The 21,410-nt window shown below is 41.1% G+C and overlaps 2 protein-coding genes and 1 non-coding gene across 3 annotated transcripts; 2 read left to right on the top strand and 1 right to left on the bottom strand.

Moving 5' to 3' along the window:
* The first annotated feature begins 985 nt into the window (after nucleotides 1–985).
* LOC106393139 (UPF0057 membrane protein At4g30660-like) lies at nucleotides 986–4,038 on the top strand. The gene is made up of 8 exons (XM_013833886.3): nucleotides 986–1,181; nucleotides 1,268–1,459; nucleotides 1,540–1,728; nucleotides 1,813–2,417; nucleotides 2,527–2,673; nucleotides 2,823–2,882; nucleotides 2,968–3,398; nucleotides 3,742–4,038. The coding sequence occupies exons 7-8, from the start codon at nucleotides 3,309–3,311 to the stop codon at nucleotides 3,877–3,879; spliced, it is 228 nt and encodes a 75-aa protein (XP_013689340.1). The 5' UTR covers nucleotides 986–1,181; nucleotides 1,268–1,459; nucleotides 1,540–1,728; nucleotides 1,813–2,417; nucleotides 2,527–2,673; nucleotides 2,823–2,882; nucleotides 2,968–3,308; the 3' UTR covers nucleotides 3,880–4,038.
* A 7,487-nt stretch (nucleotides 4,039–11,525) lies between these two features.
* LOC125582763 lies at nucleotides 11,526–11,632 on the bottom strand. The gene has a single exon (XR_007320217.1). It is a non-coding gene; the product is annotated as a small nucleolar RNA R71 (small nucleolar RNA).
* A 254-nt stretch (nucleotides 11,633–11,886) lies between these two features.
* On the top strand, nucleotides 11,887–13,230 carry LOC106409965. Its single transcript, XM_013850498.3, has one exon. It carries the CDS (start codon nucleotides 11,887–11,889, stop codon nucleotides 13,228–13,230), a length of 1,344 nt encoding a protein of 447 aa, XP_013705952.3.
* Nucleotides 13,231–21,410: the final 8,180 nt, after the last annotated feature.

Raw genomic sequence — 21,410 nt, 5'->3', positions numbered from 1 at the left:
TAGCTTTAGCGATACTACCAAACTCCTCATCCAAAGTTCTTTTCACCCCTGATTCCTTATCAAGCTCCTTGGCCAAATTCTTCTTCGGTCCAAAAACCTTACCAGGAGTCGCAGCTAACGCTGTACTATTGACAGACTTCTGCTGCATTTGAACCACCGGTGATGCCAACGATAAAGATTTATCTGCTGATGGTGGAGAGGGGTTATCATTGTTTTCGGGAATTTTCCCAACTCCTAGAACTTTCAGACGCTCCTCCAGTAAAGCTTTCACCCTGTCATCAATGGTCTTTTGGTCCATCAATGGTCTTTTGGTCCATCAATGGTATGTTCCGGTCTAACTCGTAAGCTACCAACCGTGAGTCAAACTACTCAAATTTCCTGGAAATGTTATCCAGGGTACTTACAATGGTCGTCAGAGTTGCTTTGTTCTCCAACTCCAAATCTTTGCTACCTTCCTTCTCGCTAGAACCCTTTCCCGTTGCAGCAGCTTCAGACTCATTCTGTGTCTTAACTTTCTTCTGCTTTTTAGTGGGTGGCTCCGCTTCTGACGAAACTCCACCCTTCATTTTCTTCTTCTTCTCATTCCCCTTCCCCTGCGCCTTACCCTGCGTATTCCCATGCACTTCCCAAAAACTTTTCACAAATCTACCTGCATATATGTATGTTATCAAGCTAACGAGTTGTGGGTCGTCAGGTTCACCCGGCCATTTAGGAAACATCTCTTCAATTGAGTCCTTCAAAACCATTCTCCTCACACGCATCTGCAACACCTGGTTATAATTAAACTCAGCCACCAAAATAACACATAACTCAGCCATCAAATATAATAAATTAGCCATCAAATCAACATTATAATAGGACACTTTCAAGGCTCCTTAAGGTGTCCACGTGTGCACTTAGTGGGTCCCACCTTATTATTTTTTTCCAGACCGCGTGGGCTAAATGAAATGGGCTTCGTGTTTGTTCGTAGCTATTGAATGGGCTTAAAGGTTGCTCCTGCGTTTTGGTGAGAAGAAAGACCGAGCCCTCGCCTTCTTCCAGATCCTTCACCTATGATCGATTCCTCTTCGGTCTTATCGGATTAACTTGATCTTTATGGCTGTCTTAAGTTCCTCGGACGACCAAAAGTCAACCTCTAACGCATCCAGAAGACCCTATATATAGATTCTTCATGAAATCAGGTATCGTCCTCCTCGCTAGTTTTTTCCTTCCCTTTGTCATCCTGTTTCTGAATCCGTAACGATAATGGCTTCATCCGCAACTCCAGTCGTTAACGCCGCCGCCGCCGCCGTCGGCAACCCCACGTTCGACTCTCTTCGTCTCGGAAGATCTGCTCAATCTGTTGTTGGTCGACTCATCCGGTTTTGGGATTCCCGGAACATTAGCAAGAATGGAAAGGTTGTTATCTCCACTCCCTACCAAGCAATCTAAGGTCAAGATCAATGCCGCTATTGAATCTGTACGTTAGTTGTTCTCCGAATCTGAGTTTCTTTTCTTTTGGTTTCAAATTTGATTTTTGACTATTTTTTTATAACCTAGGCGGCGGCGGCGGCGGAACCGGTTTCGGATCAATCACAAGACAATCTACTCTCGATCGATTCATCGCAAGAGCCGACCTCAAGCCTCCTCCGCCGGATCCCCAAGTTGTTTCCGACCCAAGTTTTGAGTGTGGTAATAACGACAGCGTCGGGATCGATCCTGAGACAGCTAAAACTTGCATTTATCCAGGTTTGAAGAGTTTTATTTCTACAACCCAACGATTTTCTCTTTTTAAAAATTGACATTGTATTTTCACCTTTTTAAAAATTTCAGTAAACGTTCCTCTGAGAGATTACCAATTTGCTATAACCAAGACTGCTTTGTTTTCAAACACATTAGTTGCCTTACCAACAAGACTTGGTAAAACCCTCACAACTGCATTTGTTATGTATATTTACTTCAGATGGTTTCCAAAAGGTTAAATATCAAGCCCACTTTTATGTCTCCATCTCTATTAGAACCCGTCCTTGTCACTTACCCAGAATCTTCGGCAGAAGCCACGAGCTTCAGTGGCAGCACCGAGCCAACATCAGGATCAGCAGCTTCTGCGCTCTCCGATCAAGCTCATCCTCTCCTTCTGTACGCGAGATGGTTCTTCATCTCCAGCACAGTGAACCGCCTCCTCTACTGGCTCTAGCTTCTCTCCGCAACGGCTTGTGTGGCTTTGTCGTCTTACAAGCTGGTGTAGCCAACGCGCTGATCCAACACCAATGGCGTCCAAAGTCGTTTATCACGGTTTCTGGAGAGGTTGACTCTAGGGCGATCGAGAAGAGTGCCAAGATTGGGTTGGGATGTGATTAATCGCAACCTTCTCTTCCTTGTGGATCTGCGTGCTTATTGCGTTTTGAGATAAATGGGGCGTATCACATACTACTAAGGTATCTTCTCACTGAATTCTCCCTCTTTCAGCTGTGTGAATATCAAAGTAATCACATAAAATTCATCTCTGTATTATTACTCCTCTGTGTGTTGTATATAAATCCATAGGTTGAAGGAAAAAGCGAGCGTGTACTCAAATTCCTCAAATCAGAGAAGGGAGAGCTGGAGACATGACTCAGCAAGGAGAATATATAAACTCTGCAACTAAAGGAAGAGTTAAAGGAGACTGATACGCGAAACACAGAGTTATACAAGGTGAATAAATAATACTATTGCCTTCAAATTGGTTCTTATTCAGTCTTAGCGTTTACCATCTAAACGACTAGAAAGCAAGAGACATGAGTTTGAGAAAATTTCTTCAGAGATTGTTTTATCATAGCAACCATTTTTTATTTGATTTATAGGAACTTCACTCTGTGCGGAGTCAGCTTGCAGCGGAACAGTCGAGGTGTTTCAAATTAGAGGTATGTAGGATATTACTTCTCTTTCCATTTTGAAAGCGTAGTATAAGTTCCTATTTGATATCTGAATATCTCTATGTGCTCGCAGCTTGAGGTTGCAGAGGTAAGATAAAAGCTTCAGACAATGGAAACACTTGAAAAGGAACTGAAATTCCTCCACCTTTAAAGAGAGGTTGCGTCTGAACAAGCCACCGCCAATATGAATGGCAAAAGACAAAGCTTTGGTGGCGTCTGGGGATGGCTTGCTGAAACTCCTCCGGCAAAACATGAATCCATTGACTATGTACCGCACAAAGATAATTTAAAAAAACGTGTATTGTTCTCTATCTCGGAGCCGACAACAACCATAGAGTTCTGTCTCTTCAATATCATCTCCGTTAAACTCATTGCAAGGATCACAAGTCTTCATCTTCTAAGATTTTGTTGAAAATGCCGAGCAAGTGCGAAATCTTGTGCGAGATCTTGATCGCAATCCTTCTTCCTCCTCTAGGAGTTTGCCTCAGCCGTGGCTGTTGCACTGTAAGCTTTCTCTTTTTTAACTCTAGAGTTCCTCAGAAGAGATCTTCAGTTTCTGTTTATCTACCTTTAAAACTCTGAAGAATGGCAGAACTTCTTTAAAGACTGTTGTTTAGTTCTTAATATGAGAGGTATCATCAGTGTTCAGGTCTATGTTGTTTGAGGCATCGGTGTGTGTCCAGTCTCTCAAGAAGTCTCTCTAGGGTTAAATTATGTTCGCTTCTAGGCTTGTTAGAATCTACTATTTTCTTGAAAACTTAGAACTTTTCAATATTGTATCAGTTTATGTTTTCATGAATGGATTGATGGAGCTTTTGAATTTTTCTAACTCTGGTTTGGTTGGTAGGTGGAGTTCTTGATTTGCTTAGTCCTGACTATCGTACGATACGTACCAGGCATAATCTATGCGCTTTATGTGATTGTGTTCCAGAAACAAGAAGAGTATTTCAATGAAGCCAGACGCCCTCTCTACTACTCCGCTTGATACCTCTCTGTCTCTCTGTTAGAATCTGTTTTTCTTTGAGAACTTTTCACTCTTTGTACCAAATAAGTTGTTTTTATTTAATGTGTTGAAAGAGGTTTGTAAACTTTTTGTGTTCAACTGCTCCTTTTAGGTTATATTCACATAGATTGTGTTGATGCATATGTTATCTCCATAGATCATGGAAGAAAGGAACGTATGCATCTCGGCTTCTCTCATTCTATCCCATGTGACTTTTGTATGGATACCAACATATATACATACAGAATTACATTCTTTTGAGAAAGAGGGTACAGAACTCTCCGCATCTTTATTAAACATGCAAAGTCCTCTCTATTTGATGAATCTGAAGCATATAAAAATGTTAAGTAAATTTATAAATTCTGAATCTTTGTATAGAAACCAGTTTGCACATAAAGTATAAGTATGAATCCCTTGTCTGTTTCTACTACTTGAGGTTTTGCATTTCAGTGCGAGAAAAGATGGACCAGAACTGCAACTGTTACTTGAAGCATAGCGAGTGAAGCAGATTTGGTCATGGAGGACATGGCCACCTCCGAAATTCCACCTCCGAAATTCTTCCATAACCTCTCTTGCCGAAAGCTTTGGTGGCGTCTGGGGATGGCTTTCTGAAACTCCTCCGCCAAAACATGAATCCCCCATGAAGTTACGTTTTTTTTCCGGCATTTCTCTTTTTTTCATTATCAGTCTCATTTTTTATATCAGTTTTTACTTCTAGAAAAAAAAATAAAAAGATACACATCATACATAAATTTTGTCAGAGTCGGTTCTTGCTGAAAATAAGGTGTAAATGGTTATGTCTACAATCCTATGATATTTTTGAGACACACTGTCTTAGATTATATGCTATGAGTTATTTTGTAAGTCTTCTAATCCACTAACAGCTTGTGCAGGTGCTAATTATTATTATCATCTTGATTATAATAATTTTTACTGGAAAACCCATTACGGCTCAACAATATTGCAAATTTGAATAATCAAATAAAACCACTACGACTAAACCAAAAGAACACCCAAAGCCACCGTTTTTTTCATTTTAAAAATATTAAAATATATTTATTTGTCAATCAGCAGGGCTACAAGGACATTCCATGCCATTTTAAAGGGTATCACAGTTGTTTGTTCAGGTGGTAACTCTGGCCCAGCTGCTCGGACTGTGAGAAACGTGGCTCCTTGGATCGTGACAGTGGCTACAACTACTTTTGACCGGTCCTTCCCCACACCTCTTACACTTAGGAACAATAAATTCATATTGGTAATAACAAGATATACATTGTTTTACCAAGTGTAGATGTTTACACAATTAAATGTCTTATTGTTTAGTTCAATCATTGTATTCCAGAGTCGAGCAATAATTTTATTTATTGTTCGTATAAATTGTTATATCTTTAAACCCGAATTTCAAATCTCTTTCTTACACTATTTGATTTATATACCAACAATTACCTAAGTGAACATTAACTAATTCTATAAACCTCAGCTTTTAAACATACAATCTCTAATAACGCTTAACGTTTATGGTTGATCAAATCTTTACAAAGATAAGATATAAAAATATCAACACATATGAATTCGCCGGTCATTCTTATATCAACCTAATCAAGGTGTGTGACTTCCAAAATTCCATTCATGACAACCCGGAAAAACAAAAATTAAAAAAAAAACAACGATCAAATTCCATAACACAAAACTATACGATGCATCAACAACGAAGCCGGCCCCGCGCTTGCGCGGGGGCTATGCCCCTAGTATAATAAATCAGCCATAAAAAACTAAAAACTCAGCGTTAAACCTTACCTCGCCATGCTCTTTGATTTCGGCAGCCAACAAGTTATCAAAACTTGCACGTGTACGCTTTCCACCCCATCGCAAAAGCGGAACGTCTTCATTATTTTCCACCCTCCCAAAATTCTCACCGAAGCAGGCGACAGATTCATACGCTCAAATCAATAACGCGATGGTCATGCCGTTTATTGTGTATGACCCTCCTTCTGGAGCCAACGTTTTAATAGAGTCAATGAGAACTTCGTATGCAGTCCGACCCCATAGATATGACTGCATGGCTTCATCGTCGAATACCCTTATTGCACTTTCAAAAGGTATCCTTGAATTGTGATGCAAACAATAGACTCCCATGGCTTGAAGAAGTAGCAGCCCCAACCACTTACGCTTTTCAAAAATCCAAAGCGGAAAGAACGCTAATGCTTCCTTCAGTTCATCTAACTTGGGTCCCATCCCAAGCGGCACCTTCAACTCCTCCCAAAACTCTTTGTATTGATCAGCTTCAAACCTTTCTGTTGGCAATGGACCTGTGTTTAACCCAGTGATCTCACCATACTCGAGCAAGCTAAACCTGATAGCCTCATCAACCACGAGACACCATATCTCCTTCTTATGTACTCGCAGCTGTCTACATAGTAGATAGTGTACGGTCCTACCAGACCATATGCTTTCGCGTCCAGCTACCCTAGCAACTACTCCAATGGGAGAGTTCACCAGTTCTTCCCACACATCAATTCTACTACAAGAAAACATCAATTTTGAGACTATTCTTGCAACTGCATTAGGTGGTTGCAAAATTAGGTGACCACTTTATAAATAATTTATAACTATTTTGCAACTACAATAGATAAGTTATATATTAGTCACATATTTGCGACCAAGATGAGCTATGGCAATTCAGTCGCTTATTTTGAGACACATTTGTGACATTTTTGTAACTAGTTAGCGTAGTGACAATATAGTATCATTGTTATGACTAATTTGCAACTATTTTTGTAATTACAAATCTGTAGTTACAAATTAGTCATAAAATATTGTTAATCCGTAGTTGCAAAATTGTAGCTACAACTTTGCAACAAATTTGTGACTAATTAGTTTAGATAAAAACAAAGAAGTCACGAATTAGTTGCAAATTTCATACATATATTATCACAGTCAATTAATATAATACTTCAAATAATACATGTATACGATAGGTAAATTTGCATGTATTCCAACCATGTAATTGACGTAAAATGTACTTTGAGGTTTAGTAGTAAAAATGTTAATACAAATATTTTGTAACTTTTTTGCAACTCTAAAATGTATTGTAGTTACAATATAGCAGCAAACTGTATCATTATTTACAATCAGATAAATTTAATTATTCATATGCATTAATTATATAATATATCATTAGTTAACAATCTAATAAACAAAAAATAATGAATTTAAGTCACTATCAAAATCAAATAAATGCAAGAAGCTAATCATATCTTGCATATATTAGTCACTCGCAAAAGACATGTAACATGTTTGTATTGCATTCATGTGGTCTTTTTTTTACTTAGGTTGAGTCACCAAAAAATTATTTAGGATATAGAGAATAAATTTGTCACTACTTGGTTAGGGTCAGCATTATAACTTAAAAAGTTGCAATGGTGTCAAATCAGTGACATAAAACAGGTTGTGGTCTTAAATTAGTCGCTTGTGAGACGATAATTGTAAATTTAATATTTTCTACAAATGATTTCTATAGTTAAAATTATTGAACAACTTTCTTTTGATTACGCTAATGTTATACAATTATATATACATATATTGAATCTATAGGTATTTATTTGTTTTTTATTTTTTTTGATCAAACAATCTATAGGTATTTAAATGATAGTATACGTCAAATAAAATTCTTCAGGGTTTAAATTTTGGCCACTGTTATGTGACTTTAAATACACAAGGAGCAATCTTATCTTGTGACTAATTTACTACTATAAACATTTGTAACTAACTTGTGACCAACAATATTTGTATTCAGCCACTCAACCCAATAAATAGCGTAGTTAGACTGAAGTATCAAATATATAGTCCCAAAAAAAAATGAAGTTTAAAATATATAGTCATTTAGATTAAAAACTTGATTAAATTATTTTACATTAATGATTTTTTAAGTTATAATTATTTAGTATACAATCATATATCTTTTTACATCTAATTTTTTTAAAATAAAAATAATATTTGGAGTTTAGGGTATCATTAGCAATTAATTTGGGACTGAAAAACATAATAAAGTTGCAAATTAGTCACAAGTAATAGCAAAGTTGTTACTGTTTTGCCACTGCAATCATATTTATTGGAAAAATTAACCAAAATATATTATTTTCTTATATTGTTTTATTATAAATTATTAGTAAATAACATTACACCCAAAAATGACCATATCTTGTAAAAAATATAAGAAATGATATAATTTGGATATATGCACATCTTCACAAAACCTATGTTATCTAATGTAATACATTCATGTGTCATTATTTGGATTTGGGTAGATATATATTTCAATTAGATAGTTCTACATTAATGATTTTGTAAACTATATTTACTTAAAGTGCAACTACCTTTAGACAAATGGTTGCAAAATAGTTTTCTTTCTTTGTCTTCATCTCATTATACAATTTCTAATTGATTTTTGTTTTCTTTACAGATCTGTGAAGAAGTAGCAGTGATGAAACGGAGAAATGGTGGTGTGACGGAGAAGACGCGTCGGAGGTAGTTGCGTCGTAACAGATCGGAGCAATGGCAGAGAGTGTGTGTATCAAACCAACTCCGGTCGCCCCACAACCAGATCCAGTCGTCGCTTCAGATGGAATCACTCCGGTGGTACGGTACCGGAGAAATCGGAGCCAGTGGAGAAGCCGGTGGCGGAACCCGTCCAGTGCATGAACCCATAGAGATGATGATTGTGTTTATTTGTGTATATATATGTATTTATCTTTGTAATTTCAACTTTTTAAGTAAATATGAAATTGATATTTAAATTTTAATTCCGAAACTGATATTTAAAATTCAATAAATTTAGTTTGTAGATTAATAGATTCAAAATTTCAAATTAAGAGTTTGTTAATCACTAAATTTTTGTAACTAAAATTGTAAAGATTTCAATAATGTAGTTGCTAAATAGTCATAAATCTTCATGACTAATTTGTAACTAACTATCAATGTAGTAGTCACTGGCTATAGCCACTAAGGAGGTTTGATTTAGTGGTAAATTTTGCAATTACTTTGTCACTATCGTTAATATCACCAAACTGCAACTCCGTTTTGTGACTTTAATAGTGGTCTTACATTAGTTACAAAATTAGCCACTAATTATGATGTCTCACTTTAGTCGCAACATGCCAACTAATTTGCGACTGCAATGATTTGCGACGAGCTTTTTCTAACGTTCACGAGCAGTTGCAAAAAAGTCTTTAAAAACTTATTTGCTACTATTCTATTACTATAACTGCAGTGGCAAAATGAATGTTTTCTTGTAGTGTTCTAATTGTTTTTCTAATGTGGGGGAAATTTCCTGGATGGAAATTGTGATTGATTTCTTTTTTTCCAGGTTAGAAGACCCTTCAGGGTAAAGTCTTGGAGGGTAATCCCGTGATTTAACTTCAACAACATCCATCTGATCATATAACCCAACAATAAATCAGTCACAAGATAACAATAACACATCCGTACTATAACAATAACTGAGCCACAAAATGTTTGAATAACTCAGTCACAGCATAACTCAGCCACAAAATGTTTGAATAACTCAGTCACAAAATAACTGTAACTCAGCCACAACATAAAAGTAACTCAGCCACAACATAACATTCACTTAGTCACGACACAGCGATAACTCAGCCATAACATAACCCTAACTCAGTCGCAACAAAACCCTCAACAAAACCATATCACAGCCGCAACATAACCCTATCTCAGTGATATATGGTGTTTTTAATACCATTATATGTGTTCTTTGAGTTAATTCGCAGTCCTAATTCGTACTTATTTGATATCATTCCAGGTTTGGAGCAGGTGAAAGAGTAAAGAAGAGAGTACCATGAAGGAAGAAGTCATTTTGGAATATCTAACGCAGAACAGCCAGTCGGATCAATCCGAAGGTTGTTCCCAAAGAGAGCAAGCGACTGACTGTTCCCGACTATTAAGGAAACCTCCAAGATTTCAGGGGTTTGCCCTAGATTTTCTCTCCTTTCTCTTTACCACTGGCGCCTCCATATAAAAAGCCGATGCTATCATTTCTAATTTCTTACGCTAGTTTTACAAGAGACCTAGAACTATTTTGGATTTAGCAACTTGTAAGGGAGAAGGCTTCATCTCTCATTTTCACGAGAAGATCATCCTGAACCCTTGTCTTTCTACTTTATTTTATATGCAGTATTATTCAGAAATCATGTCTGTGTCATCTTGCTTTATGATTGAGTAGTCGACTAAGCTTGCTTAGGGTTTTAGGGTGTCAATCGCATGAGCTAAACGCAAATAAGTGATTTTAACTGTTATTCATTCATATTGTTCTTACTGCTTGCATTGAATTGATCACTTAATGTTCGATCTCTAGTTTAATCACCTAGCTAACCGCTTAGGAGATAAATTGACATATATTGAATGAGCTTCATATCCCTAATCAGCGAGAGTAGATATTAGGGTATTAAGTGAACTAATCGGACCTGATCTCTAAGGCTTGCTATCGCGTCTTGTTCCAAGTGAGAGCTTAGGACTCAAGACCGATCAGCAAAGGGAACAAGTCCACGATAGTGGATTGTTCTAGCCGAGTGATCCGAGTTCTAGACTGCACCTCATTGCAATTGAATAGTTGTTTGGTTCCGCATTGACACCCGATGAACAACCCTAAGCCTGATTTCATGTAAATCGAATTTGAATCTCTAGGTATTCTAGTTACTTGCGTCACCATTGATTTTAAAACCCCACTTGTTTCCCAGCTTAATATTGAACTCATAAGAGTAAAGAGTAAACTGGTCCTCTGGATTGAATCTCAAATATTACAATTACCACTGTTAACTTGACAGTAGCAAGGATTCATTTTTAGTGTATCAAGTTTTGGCGCCGTTGCTGGGGACCAGGCTTTTACCTTTATTTTTCGGTTTAATATTTAGTCTGAGATATCTAACTTGCTTTTAATTCTTTGTTGGAACAGATGATCCAAGTGCATGACCAGTAGACATACTCGGAGCAACGCACAAGGACCACTACATCAACTGACCAACGACGAACTCCCAAGATTAGAAAGACAGAACCGTCAAAAGCCGAGAACAACCGACACCAACATGGGTGATCACGACAATCAGGATGACCTCACTGCTGCATTGACAATCATTCAACAACAAATGCAGACTCAGCAACAACAGATGTTGCAGATGCAGCAGACCATCCAAAATCAGCAACAAGCTGCTCAAGAAGCAGCTGAGAACGCCGCGCGAGAAGAGCGTGGTGCTCCTATTGGGGAGCAGAACCTTCCGCGGAACTTCGCTACTAACCGCTCCCCCATCAACCCTCCTCCTTGCACTCGGCAAGACTATGAGATCAAACCTGCACTGATAAGTCTGGTACAGAAGAGCACGTTCAGCGGTCTCACTACTGACATCCCGATGGACCACATCGAAGCCTTTGAGAGAATATGCAATTTCTCTTGCTCTAACGGAGTGCCACCAGATTATGTCAAATGCACTCTGTTCCCATTCTCACTTGAAGGGAAAGCTTCTCGCTGGCTCCAATCTCTATCGACCAGTTCTCTTACCTCATGGGACCAGGTCCGATCAGCGTCCCTGAGCCACTTCTACACGAAGTCTAAAACCGCGGTTCTACGGCACAGGATCTCCAATTTCAAGCAGAAGTCTGATGAACCTTTTCATGAAGCTTAGGAGAGGTACAAGGAGTACCAGATAGCGTGCCCGCACCATGGGTTTGACGATGATTATATATTGGAGGCGTTCTATGATGGAGTGAGCTATGAGTTTTGAAACACCCTTGATTCTTCGAGTAATGGAGACTTCATGACTCAAACCACACCTGGTGCGTTCGAGCTGATTGAGAACATGGCTTCAAAGTTCACTAAACAAGAACAAGGAGCATGACCGCTCGAAGAGTGTGAACATCATAGATGATCTCGCTGCAAAGGTGGATCAACTGCTTAAGGGAAACCAAAGCCAAGTGTTCATAATGGAAGAAGCAGCTCCTGAGAAGAGTGCCGGTGACCTGGCATTTGATGCTGAAATATCAGGAGACGATCAGCAAGAGGTGAGCTACGTGAATGGGCAAGGATGGCAGCTCAAAAACTACCACCCAAACCCTAACGTGAGGAACAACCCACATATTTTCTGGCCTAAGCAAGACAAACCAGCTGATCATGCACAGAGTAACCAAGGTCAGTATGTCGGGTATCAAAAGAACTACCAACCCCGGACCTATGTTCTAAGCCAACCGCAGAACAATCCACCTCAGATGCAGAAACACCAGAACACTCAGCCAGCTACCTCCGCTCCTGTCGCTGTTCCGCAAGATGAGACAAAAGCTATGTTGCAGCTGCTGCTCCAAGGACAACAGCTCCAAGGAAAGGCTCTAAACCAGGTTACTACTGAGATCAATACCAGAATGAACCATATGTTCAGCGATTTGAGCACCAAATACGACAATGTCGCGAGTCATATGAGACAGATGGACATTCAGATTGCTCAGACTGCTGAGAGCGACAAGAGGAAACAATGTACTCTACCTGGGAAAACCGACAAAAACCCTAGGGAGTGCAATGCGGTTGAGTTGAGAAGTGGAAAGCAACTGTCTGAGCCGGTAAAGAAAAGTTTCACTGCTGCTGAGAAGGGGAAGCAGAAAGAGTCGGAACAACCACCAGCCGATACCTCGGCAGCTGAGAAGGAGAGGGAACCAACAGTTGGAACCAATTCGCCAGGACCAGAACAACTAGCTGAGGCTGTCTGCCCAATCCCAGAGCCTGTTCCTGTTCGCGAATACACTCTTAAAGTCCCTTACCCTGTTCCAGCAAAGGCTACTCGTAAGGATCGAGAGGAGATGAAGTGCAGAAAGATGTTGGAGGACCTAACCGTCCGACTCTCCTTGATGGATGCGATTCAGATGATGGCATCCATGCGCAGCTTTATGAAGGGATTGATCTCAGGAAAAATATTAGAGGAGAGCGAATTAATGACTGTCTCTAAGGAGTGCAGCACCGTGCTTCAGAACAGGCAGATAAAGAAGCGAGGAGACCCTGGCAAGTTCGTCCTCTCTATCCAGATTGGGAAGACAATTTTCTCATGCTCCTTGGTTGATCTGGGATCCATCGTAAACCTCATGCCCTACTCTGTAGCACGACGTCTGGGATACATGCATTTCAAACTAACTAAGATGTCCTTGGTGTTCGCGGATAGATCAGTTAAGTCCCCGGTTAGTATTATAGAGGATCTCCAAGTAAAAGTCGGGAACACCTCTGTTCAAGAAGACTTCATAGTTCTAGAGCTGGAAGAGGAATCCAAAGATCCTCTCATCTTATGAAGACCGTTCATATGTATTGTTGGAGCCATCATTGACGTGCGGCAAGGAAAGATTGATCTCAATATGGGGGACATAGTCATGCAGTTCAAGATGGATGAGCTGCTGAAGAAGCCGATGCTGGATGGAAAGACCTTCGAGGTGGATGAAGGGATTGATCCGCTGCAACCTCGCGACGGGATGATCGAGGAGATTCTTATAGAAGATCCACTTGAGCTTGCTAGTAAGAGCTAAGGCCGAGGAAAGTGTCGAGAACATTGACGCAGACGGGTATGCTAAGATGCTTGACTCCGCAAGGAGTATGGGAAGAATGGTGGCGAGTCTGGGGGAAGAAAGCAACAAGGACGAGAACACTCCAACTAGAGCGACCCTTTTACTGAACTCGCCTGTTCCGCCGAACCTACCTGATGATCCCTGGAGCGAGTTGAAGGCTCCCAAGGTTGAGCTAAAACCCCTTCCCAAGGGGCTCAGGTACGCTTTCTTAGGTCCGAATTTCACTTACCCAGTCATTGTGAAAGCTGAACTCAATAATGTGGAAACTGCATTGCTTTTGTGTGAGCTTAAGAAGTATCGTAAGGCATTAGGATATTTACTAGCTGACATACCTGGCATCTCACCTGATTTATGCATGCATAGAATACACCTAGAAGATGAATCAATGACTTCTGTTAAACATCAGAGGAGGTTAAACCCGAATCTAAAAGATGTTGTTAAGAAAGAGATAATGAAACTTCTTGAAGCGGGTGTGATCTATGCCATATCTGATAGTAAGTGGGTTAGCCCTGTTCATGTAGTACCTAAGAAAGGTGGGATCACTGTTATCACAAATGAAAAGAATGAATTGATCCCTACTAGAACAATGACAGGACATCGCATGTGCATTGATTTCAGAAAATTAAATGCAGCCACTAGAAAGGATCACTTTCCACTTACCTTCATTGATCAAATGCTTGAGAGATTGCCTAACCACCCATATTACTGCTTTTTAGATGGTTATTCAGGTTTCTTTCAGATCCCTATCCATCTGGACGATCAGGAGAAGACGACGTTCACATGCCCATACGGAACGTACGCATACAAGAGAATGCCATTCGGCCTGTGCAATGCGCCAGCAACATTCAGCGCTGCATGATGTCGATCTTTACTGACCTGATTGATGACATTATGGAGGTTTTCATGGACGATTTCAGTGTCTATGGAAGCTCCTTTAGTGTCTGTTTGTCAAACCTGTGCAGGGTACTCAAAAGGTGTGTGGAGAAACATCTGGTGCTCAATTGGGAGAAGTGCCACTTCATGGTCAGAGATGGGATAGTTCTAGGACATAAGCTCTCCGAGAAAGGCATTGAGGTAGATAAGGCAAAGGTCGAGGTGATGATGAGCTTGCAGCCACCAACAATTGTGAAAGCTATCAGAAGCTTCTTGGGTCACGCAGGGTTTTACAGGAGGTTCATCCAGGATTTCTCAAAAATAGCGAGACCACTCACCAGACTGCTCTGCAAGGAGATCAAGTTTGATTTTGACAGCAAGTTCTTAGTTGCGTTCCATACGATCAAAGGAGCTCTAGTCAGCGCACCTGTTGTACAACCGCCAGACTGGGATCTCCCTTTTGAGATCATGACTGATGCTAGCGATTTTGCAGTTGGAGCAGTCCTTGGGCAGCGCAAGGATAAGAAACTTCATGTGATCTATTACGCAAGAAAAACCATGGATGAAGCTCAATGCAGATACGCTACGACTGAGAAGGAACTCCCGGCTATTTTTTAGCATTCGAGAAGTTCAGATCCTACCTGGTGGGATCAAAGGTGATTGTGCACACAGACCATGCTGCTCTTAAGTACTTGCTCAGAAAGAAGGATGCAAAACCGAGGTTGTTGAGGTGGATTCTTCTTCTCCAAGAATTTGATCTCGAGATAAAAGACAAAAAGAAAGTCGAGAATGGAGTTGCAGACCACTTGTCCAGAATGAAGATTGAGGACGACACAGCTCTTGATGAAGAACACACAGTGGAACACGTCAACGCGATTGGTCTGCGCTTCGCGGAACAACGCCTGAGCATAACATCCGATTGTTCTCGCGTACCGGAACAACCTGTAGCCGCGATCCAAAAGCAGTACTCTCACCTCTCCTGGTTTGCTGAGATTGCGAACTTTCTAGCTGCTGAAAAGGAACCACTTAAGTTCACTGGAAACGAGAAAAGAAAATTCTTAAGAGAGGCGAGGCAGTATGTTTGGGATGAACTGTACTTGTACAAACATTGCAAGGATGGCATATTCAAAAGGTGTGTTCCAGAGGCAGATATTTTAGGGATTCTACATCATTGCCATGGTTCCTTTTATGCAGGACACTTCGCCACATTCAAAACGGTTTCCAAAATCCTCCAAGCAGGTTTCTGGTGGCCAACTATGTTCATAGATGCTCACGCCTACATAGCTCGATGCGATGCATGCCAGCGACTTGGGAACATCAGCAAAAGGAATGAAATGCCTCAGAATTACATTTTAGAAGTTGAGGTGTTTGACTGTTGGGGAGTCGACTTCATGGGACCATTCCCTCCGTCCTTCAAGAACGAGTACATCCTGGTCGCCGTTGACTATGTCTCCAAGTGGGTAGAAGCAGTGGTGAGTCCCACTAATGATGCAAAAGTGGTGACTAAGATGTTCAGCTCCATCATCTTTCCGAGATATGGGGTGCCTAGAGTGGTCATTAGCGATGGCGGAACACACTTCATCAACAAGGAATTTCAGGGCCTGTTGAAGAAGAATGGGGGTGAAACACAAGGTGGCTACCGCTTATCACCCCCAGACGAGTGGACACGTTGAAGTTTCCAACAGGGAAGTCAAGAACATTCTACAGAAAACTGTCAATACCTCGCGCAAGGACTGGTCGCTTAAGCTGGACGATGCTCTCTGGGCCTACAGAACAGCCTACAAAACGCCGCTAGGGACCACCTCCTATCACCTGGTCTACGGTAAGGCTTGTCATCTTCCTGTCGAGCTCGAATACAAGGCTGCATGGGCGGTCAAGTTACTGAATTTCGACATCAAGCCATCAACTGAGAGGCGCATGATCCAAGTCCATGAGCTGGAAGAGATAAGGCACCTCGCCTATGAGAGTTCCAAAATTTATAAGGAAAAGACCAAAGCCTACCATGACAAGCGAATCATTGCCAGACGTTTCGAACCAAAAGATAAGGTCTTGCTCTTCAACTCCAGACTTAGGCTGTTCCCAGGCAAGCTGAATTCTAGATGGTCCGGACCCTTCACCGTTAAGGAAGTCTGCCCTTACGGAGCTGTTGTGTTGCTGGACAAAAAGGAAGACGAGTTCGTCGTCAATGGTCACCGCATCAAGCATTACCTTGCTGACTCCACTATCACAGAGGGTGAAGAAATTCCCCTAAGCGATCCCCCATCAGCCTGATCGGCTGAGCCAAGTCAAGCTAATGACTTTAACTAAGCGCTTGGTGGGAGGCAACCCACTGGTGAGCGTATATATTGTTTTCTATAGTCTATTTTATTTTTTTTTCAGATTTAGTTGCAGGTCAAAAACAAGAAAAAACAGAACACTTCAGTCAGAACAACCGAAGGACTGTTCTTCTGGTGGAACAACCCATCGCCTATTCCAGATGCCTCCACGCACCAAGCAATCGGCCAATAGAACAAGGAAGACGAACAACACCCCCCACAGCGAGCACAACAACCAACCTCCGCCTCTTACCCATGGCCGCGAGAACAGGAGGACGAGCCAATCAATCTCGATGACCCTATGCTTTTAGATTTCAATTGCGAAGGGTGGGACAAGGAGACAGCTACTCGGTACAACACTCTCCTCAAGGCCGAGATACTACCTACCCATTTTTGCCACGCCGAGACTCTCGTTGAGCTCGGTATCGACGAGGATGTGTTCGAGACGCTGCAAGCGATGGGGATCGCTCCCCTTTGTTACGCTACGCACGAGCTCTACCTTGACCTTTTCCGCCAAGTGCTCGCCACTGCCACCATCAGCTATGAGGACTTCTCTGCTCCTTCCTACGCCAACTGCTCCTTCTCATTCATGGCTGATGGAGAGTATTGCTCACTGTCCCTCGACAAACTCAAGGAAATCTATGAGATCGCGAATGAGCCGAGAGGGGTAGCAGTGGCGAAAAAGTTTGCCCCACCAAACACCTTCTGGGACTTCATCGCGAATGGGAAATTCACACCTGTCAAAGCCTACCAGTCGCAGATCAGGAACCCGGCACTTAGAGTCATTGCAAAGATCATTTCAAACCTCATGTTCGCCAAGGATCAGACTTCCAAAGTGAAAAACGGGGAGCTGCAAACCCTGTATGCAGGTATTGAGGATGAGATCCGCGCTTCAGGGTTTGGCATTCCAATTCAGAAGGTCAAGACGAACCCATGACTTCATTTCATCACCATGCTTTGCGAGAGGAGGCTCTGTCTGATGCACGGCACGAACAAGAAGGACAGAAACGGTAGCTTGCTCAGGCCGATCTTCAAGCATTTCGGCATTGATCTCAGCAAATACAAGGTGAACACGGAGATTCAGTACCTCAACATCAAGTACCTTATGGCGTGCCACATCATGCGAGATGAGGATACCTACAGCTTCTTCGACAAGGAGGGTACCCAGCAGTTCACCAAGCTGCCGCACCCCGAGATCACCAGGCTCAGCGTGTTTGACAACATACGCTTCCTCCCACCACCCGAGCTCCTATGCACTGATCCTCGTGCTGCTGCACCTGACGCGGATATGGCGGATGTCGAGGACTTACCCCAGAAGCTAACCCATCATACGACCTCAGAGAGCTGGCGGATGTGATAGATGATCAGGCTTACCGACGCTGGATGGTTGACTCACAGCGGAAGAACAACTGTCTCATGCGGAGGATCCTCCATCTCGTTACCGGCGGCTGCATTGGCGGAAGTAACCTGCGACAGTCACCAGCAGAGCAGACTCCACGATCGCACCGTCCAGAAAAGGCGCCTATGGGAACATGCACTTCAACTGAGGAGGTTCATCGCTCGCGCAACAGACGTTCGTTTGATCCGGCCGAGAGCGGCGAGTCCGACTGAGTCCGCAAGGACTATTCTCTATCCATTGTTCTATCCATCTGAACTCTTTATTTTTATGCTTTGTGTTGTTATTTGGCTGACCTCGATTTGGTTTCACACCAGGGATGGTGTAAATTAAGTCTGGGGGAAGCACTTGTTGTGTGCTGATACTCTATGTCTTTATTTCTGAGTCAGTCCCTATGTCATTTGGATGTTTTATTGAGTCAGTTTAGGATCGAGTCAGCTAAAACTCTTGTGGGAATTAGGACCTTGTGTTGTGATAATCTTTTAACCACCTCGTGCTCTAACTTTCTTATCCAGTGACCTTAGCAGTGATGAAAGGCCCACACTTAGACCTGGAACACCCCTGACTTATCTCATTTGATTCTCCAGAAGCTCTCAACCGATCAGGTTACACTGGGTAAACTCAACTCCACCTAACCTGAACCTAATCTTGACTGAAATTCTTCTTGTTATGGGAACTAGATCAGGGAAACGAGACTTACACTCAGGACTTCTTACTCCTTTTACCAATCTTGCTGATCCTGAGTGGCTAGCTCATCTTTAGCTAGTTCCCACCTTGCACCTAAGCCTTTAGTTTTACCCTCATGCACTCTGTTTTTCAGTGTCATATGTGCAGATATGTGCAAAAGGGTCGGATAGGAAAGGATCGACGCCGCCTCTTACTCGTTAATGCCATACACTCAGAGAAGAGAGATCAAGCATGAAGAGAACAGCCGATGAGACCATGCTCTAACAAGAGAACAGTCTATGAGTGCATGTTCTAACCAGATGAACAATGGAAACCAGTGAGAAACAAAAGAATAGACCACCAGTGGCTGCGAAACATTCATTATGTTGCCTCTCCCTCGCAACCCCATCACCTTGTATGTAAAAAAAATAAAAAAATAAATAATAATATATATAAACACACGCCACTGGGAAGGTTGAGCAAGGAGTTGGTACCAATTTTTGAGGAGTAGGCAAAGGAAGTCAAGAACTGAAGAACAGTCCCACGGTTGATCCGAAGGAGAGAACAACTGCACCCGTGAAGCAGAAACGAGTAAGGGTTGTGGACATCAATGGATCCGTCCTCTCGTAGGAGATAAATTGACATATATTGAATGAGCTTCATATCCCTAACCAGCGAGAGTAGATATTAGGGTATTAAGTGAACTAATCGGACCTGATCTCTAAGGCTTGCTATCGCGTCTTGTTCCAAGTGAGAGCTTAGGACTCAAGACCGATCAGCAAAGGGAACAAGTCCACGATAGTGGATTGTTTTAGCCGAGTGATCCGAGTTCTAGACTGCGCCTCATTGCACTTGAATAGTTGTTTGGTTCCGCATTGACACCCGATGAACAACCCTAAGCCGGCTTTCATTTAAATCGAATTTGAATCGCTAGGTATTCTAGTTACTTGCGTCACCATTGATTTTAAAACCCCACTTGTTTTCCAGCTTAATATTGAACTCATAAGAGTAAAGAATAAACTGGTCCTCTGGATTGAATCTCAAATATTACAATTATCACTGTTAACTTGACAGTAGCAAAGATTCATTTTTAGTGTATCACTCAGTCGGAAAAAAATATAATATATACCGTTGCGATATCCTATCGGAAAAGACGAACTTGTAGATAAGAATGCGGCGAAGACAGCGGCGAAGACGATTTCGTACAAACGATTGAAGACGACCATTTTGGGCACGACGATTACGGAGAAAACAAAGTATCACGACAGAGAGGTAGTTCGAGGAAGCGGAAGTAAACACAGACAATGTCGATGACGGAGAGTGGGAGTATCCTCGCGGTTCCTTCTTCGACGGTTCCTTCTTCGAGACGACAAAGACAATGTTTTTAGTTAGTTTTTTTTTAAACTTCTATGTAGTTATGTTGGAGAAAAGACGGTTTGGTTTCTATTCTAATGATGTGTATATTTAATTAGTGATGTGGATTTAATGTTTAAAAATAATTTCAATTAAAAAAAAAACTAACCAAAGACCCTTAAAATCATTTACTATGGGTAGGGAAACATTCTAGCAATTTTTAAAAGATGTTTAACACTCTAGTAATAAACAAACTTTTCTTATACACTCTAGTAATTTTCCCTTTTAACTATTACAAATCTTTCGCATCGCTAAAGCCAGAAGGCGCACACACAGAGACAGATCCATCAGGCAAAAACGTTCTCGTCCCGTACCTTTCTTCCGATTTATCTCGGGATTCTGCGTCGGTTATCCACCACATCTACATTTATAGATAAATACGCACAGATATGCAACACGTATAGACATGGCCGGCATTGGGACAAAAGGTGCGGCCGCCCCGATCTAGACTCGTGCCGGCAATGAGACAAAAGGTGGGACCGCCCCGATCTAGACTAGTGCCGCCGTATATAACTAAGGGGCCTAATATTTTTTTATATATACATATTGTATATAGAAAAAGTCTAAATATTCACTAAATTTGGTTGAAAAAGGCCCTAAAATATTTTATATGTAAATAATTTGTTTTCGTCACAAATTTTATTAAAATATTGATGGTAAAAAGTGTAAATATATTTTAATTTTAAATAAACATAAATATTAAAAGGTAAAAAAACTTTCTAGGAATCCAAATAAATGTTGAGCCGGCCTGCAAATAGATTATATGAATGCAATATGCATAGAAGTAGGTACGATTTGGGTGTTGTGATAGGATCAGAACTACACTAATAATAATGTTGAAGCTAAATGTTGATTAATATATAGCAATCAATCTACACTGCCATCGATTTAAAACCCTCTAGACCGTCGTCCAGTCCAAGCAACAGAAGAATGTTTAAAATTACTGCCTAAGTATTTGTTTTCTCATTTTGCATTTTATATCTACATTTCATGCATGTTCTTTTCTCTTTGATTTTGTAGGTTTAATTCATTTTTTTTAACAAGGTTTAATTCATATTTTATCTGTTTACTTGATTACATTATGAAAAATCCTTGGAAAGTTTTTTTTTTTTTAAATAATCGGGAAGTATCTGGTCTAATAGGCCCGACCAATCTCTTAGACCTAGCGTATACCGAGACATGACGTAAGCCTGCTTTTCCAATGGAAATCAAATTAGAAACACAACCACACCTTGATCAAAAAAAAA

The sequence above is a fragment of the Brassica napus genome, chromosome C2 (assembly GCF_020379485.1).
Source record: "Brassica napus cultivar Da-Ae chromosome C2, Da-Ae, whole genome shotgun sequence".
Taxonomy (NCBI): Eukaryota; Viridiplantae; Streptophyta; class Magnoliopsida; order Brassicales; family Brassicaceae; genus Brassica; species Brassica napus.
The sequence above is the reverse complement of the archived record's forward strand: the minus strand, read 5'-3'. Positions and strand labels throughout refer to the sequence as shown.